The 7,276-nt window shown below is 42.3% G+C and overlaps 1 protein-coding gene across 1 annotated transcript; it reads right to left on the reverse strand.

Annotated features, from left to right (window-relative positions):
- Window positions 1-951: 951 nt before the first annotated feature.
- On the reverse strand, window positions 952-2,174 carry NEUROG1 (neurogenin 1; the record flags this gene model as incomplete). Its single annotated transcript, XM_081320212.1, has 2 exons — window positions 2,137-2,174; window positions 952-1,639 (listed from the first exon to the last, which is right to left on the reverse strand). Exon 2 carries the CDS (start codon window positions 1,636-1,638, stop codon window positions 952-954), a length of 687 nt encoding a protein of 228 aa, XP_081176338.1. The 5' UTR covers window position 1,639; window positions 2,137-2,174.
- Between the last annotated feature and the right edge of the window lie 5,102 nt (window positions 2,175-7,276).

Raw genomic sequence — 7,276 nt, forward strand, 5'->3', positions numbered from 1 at the left:
ATGTATAACATAAGAATAAAGCTCTTTATTTACAAAAATACAATTTTCATATGAATGAAAGCTTTTGAATAAATTAAACTAGCACTGGAGCCAGTCGGTGAATGTCCCATCTTTGATTCTTCTCAAGTACAAGACAGCAGTGGAAGTCAAGAGCCACAACAGATGATCCTAGTTTCTAGTTTGCCTTCTTTCAGGACTGATCATCTTGGGATTCAGAGCTTTGCCTGGGAGAGGCAAAACTGCATCCTGAGCCTTAGGGGTCTATTGGGCATTTGGCACGCTAAGTCCCTAGCAGGAGGCCCATGCACCCAGCTGAATCCGCCTTCTCTAAGCCCTTTCATTGCATTGTCAGGGCGTTCAAACCAAATTTTCATGCTCATTTTTCTTCATTACAGCCCTACAAATTGTAAAATTGACTTTTCACCTTGTCTGTAGCAGCAAATCTGTCCTTCCCGGCCTCCCCCTCCCTTTCCTAAATCATATTGTTGCCCCACCCCCAAGAGCTCAGGACTGAAAAGGAAAGAAACAAAAAGGCGATTTGTGAAATGTAGAAAAGTGCAAAAGGGATGGAGTGGTAGAAGAAAAATCTTTAAAAAGAGAGGTTAGCGAAATAAAGCTATACTCTGGGCTAAAGCCTGCTTCTATAGCAGCTGGGGGAGGTTTGTTCGAAAGGCTAGGTTATAGGCCAGCCTAAACACTGCTTTATCACAGACTCCCTATCTTGTTGTACAATATATGCACACACTTCCAGTGTTGTTCACCCTTGACTTTTAGGATGGGAAAATACAGGACTTTTCATATTTCAGAAATCAAGGTACAATTTCCCCCGGCTGCTTGTTGTACCTAGAGAAAAACACAGCTGGACCAAGTCCCCAGAATAAGCACTGGCTGCTTGGGAACTTTTGCTTGTGGAAGGCGAATACCCTTGATCTCACAGTTGCCTTCTGCCTTCTAATGGTACTGCACAAAACAAGCTGTATTCTGCAGCAAGTCTTTGGGCAGGCTGTGGAAGGAGAAGAGACTGTCACCGGGCACAGAACAATAGTCTTCAGAGGTGGCTGGGCTGCTGGGACTTGAAGTGCAGGCAGAGAGGGAAGAGGTGGCAGGGGATGCTGTGGAAATCCAGGACCCAGCATCACTGCCAGGGCTGGGTGGATCGGTGGAACCCAAGAAACCAGGCAGCATCATCTCTTTGGGGGCTTTATGAAGACACTGGTCAGCCAGCCGTAGGGTTTCCGAAAGGGCCCAGATGTAGTTGTAGGCAAAGCGCAGGGTCTCAATCTTAGTCAACTTAGTATCATCTGGAAAAGTGGGCAGGACGCTCCGGAGCTCATCCAGGGCCGCGTTGAGATTATGCATTCGATTCCGTTCCCTGTCGTTGGCTTTGACTCGCCTGGTCTTTTTGATGGTGTGAAGGACAGCTTCGTTCTTGACCTTGGTGCGTCCCCTTCGCCTCTTTCCCCGTTCTTTCTCTTCTTCGCACCTCTGGGAGCGAGGCTCTGGGGAGGCAACGTGTTTGGGAAAGGCCAGGGAAGGGATCTGTAGGTCCCCGAGGCTCCCTTCATCATCTGTGATACAAAAGGACACGTCACTGCTGTTGTCAAGGTCAGAGTAGCTGGTCTCCAAAGCAGAGGACATCCTGTGAGAAGAAGAGGCAAAAGGTGGAGTGAGTGGCTGTAAGGCTGTTCTGTATACTCAGAAAATGTGACGACGCAGCTCCCATCACCCACAACCAGTAGGAACAGACAGGTTTGGAAGCTACCAGGTTGGTGAAGAAGGATGATTTCAGGTGAAGATGAAACAGGAGAAAACTGAAAAATGAGGAACAATGGAAAAGAGGAAATATTTTTTAAACAAAGAAAAAAAAAACTTGTTAAAACAAGTTTCTAAGATAAGCAAGCTGGGACAGCAGTTGGTAAAACTTTCCAAAAAATGAAGTCCGGAATTTCAACTTAGAACCAAACAGAGTTTTTGTACTGGGGTCGTCCCCGCTCAAGAATGATTGGAAGTCCAAGTGTATCTTTTTTTTGAGCGTAATCCAACCGAATTGCAACCTTTCCCTATCTCAGCACCCTAACCTATCCAAGAAGCCAGCTAGCAATTGCTTTCCTGCCTGCGTTTCTGGCTCATACTCACTTCAAGCGCGCTCAAGGCGGCGGTGCGCGCATACGACGCTCGCTCGCCCGGCCGCCCGCCCAGCTTCCAAACGTTAATTTGGAGACTTGGGAAACCCGGACTTCTGCTGAAAGCGAGAGGAGAGGACACGCGACAGCCCTTGTCTTGCGGAGGGACCTCGGCCGCGATCAAATCGCGCGAGCGGCGAGTTTGGCACACGACTGGCCTCAGATATCTTATATACCCTGTAAAACAATAGAATCTCACCCCTCGCCGCCCCCCCACCACCACCCCGCCCGCTCCGCAGCTCTTCCACCTTCCCCCCCTCTTCTCCTTCTTTTGCGCGATTCCCCCCCCCCCCCGCGAGCTCTGGCGGCATGAATGAATCAAGGCATCAGGTCTGCCCCGTGCTGCACTTTCCTTCGTTTGCATAATTTATGTGCCGAGGATTCCGTTCTCTCCCGGGAGTGTGCCTATAATTACGGCGGCCCAATGGCCAGCGCGCACGGGCGGCGAGCCACGTGAGCTCTCACTAGGCTAAGCCTCCTTTGAGCTTCATTAGTCTATTAAAAGAGGAGGGAGGGAGGGAGGAGGAGGAGGAGGAGGGAGGAACAAAGTGATTAGCCTTCGGGCCGGAGGCACAAGCCCCCCCCCCCCAAAGGAGCCCTGGCGAGCCGGCCCCTCCCGCTCGGAAGAGAGCATTGCCGGCCATTCAACCTTGCGCCAAACGGGCATTGGGGAGGGCGCGGGAGGGGGGGCAGCGACGGCGCCCGCTTGGCTTTTTCGGGTCTCCCACCCCCTTTTTTTTTGTCTTCGATTTGATTTGATTCCTTTTTGGGGGGAAGGCTCTTTGCTGAGCCTCGGTGAATGAAGCCCGACGTGATCGGGCTGAAGGCATCAGGAACTACAAAAGCCACGTCGCCGGCCTGGGGACCTCGACCCTGCCCGTTGAATAGAATGAGGAATAAATAATCGCGATCATAATAGTGTCAAAGGGGGCATCGCGTTCCTGTCATTCTCTTCTACCTGCCGCGATAGATGCAGCGGAGGAGGGGAGGGGGAGGAGGAGGGGGTGGGTGGATTTCTAATTAGCGGCTCTGAAATGCGGCGCGTCTTAATTCCCATTTGGCGAGAAATGTCCCTTGACTTGTCTTTAGGAAACTTTCAAGAATAGCCGGGAGGGCTCTTAGTTTTCCACGAAAAAAAGAAGAAGGAAAAAAACAACAACACGTTACTACGGCTTATTTTCGGTTGAGACCATAAGCGCTTACTTTTTGCATAGTTCAAAACTCTAGAATAAAACAAACAGGCACACCTTCTTTTCTAATCCATTCTACTTGCCTATGAATAATAATAATAATAATAATAATAATAATAATAATAATAATAATAATAATAATAATAATAATAATAATAATAATAATAATAATAATAATAATAATAATAATAATAATAATAATAATAATGCGAATTTATCCTCTTTCGGGGTTCCGTACACTTCCTTTATTTTGCTGTTTGCAATGTATGGCTCGGAGGTGTATTTTCGCATTTACCGAGTTAAAAGGGGCTTGGGATTAAAACACGGCGGAATATTTGGTTTTAAGTTGTTGTAAATCAAGTGTAAGAGGTTAAAAAGCGTTTTGTCTAAGTTCGTTTGGGATAGTAATAGTTTCACCCCACTGCCAAAGTTCTATTTGGAAAGCAGGCAATATAACTTTGCTTGATTACATACTACAGTTATTTTATTTTATGAAACTATTTCTTTTGCTTGGTGGTTTAGAATGATAGACTCCCATATAATAAAATTATCAACCAGCATAGAGTGTAACTAGAAAAATAACAAAAATAGAAGGAAAGGGTGGGGGAGATGGCACAGTAGAAAAGCATCACTAAAATGCTCTCAGGAAAAGCTCAGTTTTTAACCACTCTTTTACAGCCATCAAAAGTCTTGTAGGGTTTGGTTTGGTTTGATAACAACACAGAAGTGATTTGCTATCACCAGTGCTTTTTTTATAAAAGAAAAAGGTGCCGGAACTCACACATGTCATACAACCCACCTTGCCCTACCCTACAAGGTTCCATCCCAAAAAAGTGCCGGAACTCCGTTCTGAGTGTTCTATGAGAAAAAAAGCCCTGGCTATTACCTTCTGATTTTTTCTTCAGCTTCCTAGATAGGGTTCCTAGGTGTCTTATCTAGTACTAATCAGGTTTGGGTTTGTTTTTGTTTTTTTAGTTTTTTGAGGTTAGACAAGGACAGCTGCATGCTACTATCTGAAGTGGTTGAGTAAGTGGAACAATCAAAGTGAAACGATGAAGGATATTAATGTAAAAATATTGTTACACAGATGTAGACTACACCTGTGAGTGATGTATTCAGTTAGGTGGAATGCACTCCCGTACAAATGCACTAGGGTATACATTTTAGCAGAGTGACCCTTCCTTAACTCAAGTTCTTTGCTTTGAAATGCTGCATCCTAAAGCCCTATTGTGATCAATTAGTTTTTACCACTAAGGAGCTAGATGGCACCACTAAGCCAACCCATGGGCATAATGGTTTAATGGCTTTTTAATTTTTGTATTCTGTTTTTTATTATGTATTGCCCTGTTCACCGCCCTGAGTCCTTCGGGAGAAGGGCGGTATACAAATTAAATTATTAAATTAAATTAAATTAAATTAAATTAAACCCTGTTTATAGGCTACACTGGGAGATTAAAATCCAACAAAAGCGTTTTGGAAGAAGGCAAAGGCAAAACCACTTTGATATTGTTGTCAGAATACAATATGGATGTGTTCATGGAATCGTCAGGAGTTGAGCTTGACTCAAAGGACTTTTGAGTACTTTTTCCTTAAGTCTACAAAAGAGGGTGTTACATCCCATCCTCCCCTTCCCCCATTTCAGTTCAATCATGTACGATTCTCAGAGACTGCTTGGGCAAGTCTTGGCAAGGTTTTTCAGAAGTGCTCAATAGTAAATTCTCCTTCATTTAATATTCTGAAATTGAGACCAGTTACCAATGTTTTTTTCCTTCCAGGATGCCAGTCAGATGGACTTTCTTCCAGATTCTACCTTACATTGCTTCCCTCTCCCAGCTTCCGTTGTCCATGCTGTCTGTCATCTATTAGCATCCCATAGCGGCCTTTCAACACATCTTGACTTTGTTTAATTGGCTTCTTTTTCTTGGTGGAAAAGATCCTGGTAGAACCATTAGTAGAGAAGTAGAATATGAAAGTGTTATAAAATGCATGTTGTAAATAAGTATTGTTAAACACGGTTTTATAATCCCTCTAATTTGTAATTGTTTTTTGTCTTATAAAGAAATAATGTAAATGGTTATTTTGTAATAATAATGAACAGTACTATCTTTTCCCCTGATAAATTGGATATAGACCAAGGAAATCCAGTTTCAAGTTTTCGTGCCACCATGGAACTGGCCGATGTTTTCAGGCTTACCCATCTCAGCCAAAACTGCTCCTCAGGATTGTTGTCTTCCTGTGTGCCAGCTTGAGTTGCCTCAGAAGTATTGTGAGAGAAATGTAATCAATTAATCAGACAATCAATGACTCAGTCAAGCTTTTTATGAGGAGACCACTATTTTCATTTTATAAGTTGGGAAATTCTGTAATGTTGCAAGTTTCTGGACTTCCACTTTCTGTTATGTCCATTTCTTCCCTCCCTGTTACAAATGGGAACTGTCACATTTTTATTATATTTGAAGTAGAAAAGTAACTTTCACAGCTTTTCACACTGCGGGCCAACTAGTTCAAAATGATTCTATATTTTTTCCCCTAATCATCTATTATCTATAGTTGTACATGTGTTTATATGCAAGCGTAGCTTTTAACAAACTTTGTCATTTACGCTTAGGACCTTTATTTAAATTGATTTTTATTTTCATCCAATCAGATCTGAAACAGAAAAATAAAAAGCATGAACCTATTGCCTGGTATGAAGCATACCATCTTCAGATTTTTTAATATATATTTTTGCCAAAGTATGCCATGTATGCAATTTATTTGGAGCATCTGTTTAGTGAATCCTTATGAATTGTACATACTCTGAAAGAATGAAGATGGATTTATTAGCAAACAAAAAAGTGCTAAATGAATAATTCGGTTGCGCTCAGTAGCAAGCAGTGTACGTACTTATTTTGTGAATAAATTGTTTTGCCAGCAAAGATTGTTGTTCTTAGGCTTTTTGGGCTTCCTTCATTGGAAGTCAATTACAGAATATTCATTGACTTATCAAAAATCAAGATTAGACATTTGGCTTGAAAACATTTTAAAGAGATTAACTTCGTGGTTTGGATTTCTGTTTCTCTGAATAAAATTTTGAAGGCGTTATTTCCATGGCAACAAAATTATTTTTATTTACTCTGTTTTGATAAGTAGGTATTGGTACAAATAATATACAAATAAGAGTGGCCAAGACTGACTTATTTTAAAGTAAGCTTTGTTATGGAGTAAGCTCAACTATCTATTTTCATTTTTTTAAAAAAATAAGATAATAATAATAATAATAATAATAATAATAATAATAATAATAATAATAATAATAATAATAATAATAATAAAGTTGGAAGGGACCTTGGAGGTCATCTAGTCCAACCCCCTGCTCAGGCAGGAAATGTTATACCATTTCAGGCAAATGGTTGTCCAGTCTCTTCTTAAAAACTTCCAGTGTTGGAGCATTCACCACTTCTGGAGGCAGGTTGTTCTACTGGTTAATTGTTCTAACTGTCAGGAAATTTCTCCTTAGTTCTAGGTTGCTTCTCTCCTGGACTAGTTTCCATCCGTTGCTTCTTGTCCTGCTTTCAGGTGCTTTGGAGAATAGCTTGGCTCCCTCTTCTTTGTGGTAGCCCCTGAGATATTAGAACACTGCTATCATGTCACCCCTCACCCTTCTCTTCATTAAACTACACATACCCAATTCCAGCAACCGTTCCCTATATGTTGTAGCCTCCAGCCCGCTAATCATCTTTGTTGCTCTTCTCTGTACCCTTTCTAGAGTCTCGACATCTTTTTTACATCATGGTGACCAAAACTGGATGCAGTATTCCAGGTGTGGCCTTACCAAAGCATTGTAAAGTGGTATTAGTACTTCACTTGATCTTGATTCTATCCCTCTGTTAATGCAGCCGAGCACTGTGTTGGCTTTTTTGG

Source organism: Vipera berus, assembly GCF_964194415.1.
Source record: "Vipera berus genome assembly, chromosome: 2".
NCBI classification, from domain to species: Eukaryota; Metazoa; Chordata; class Lepidosauria; order Squamata; family Viperidae; genus Vipera; species Vipera berus.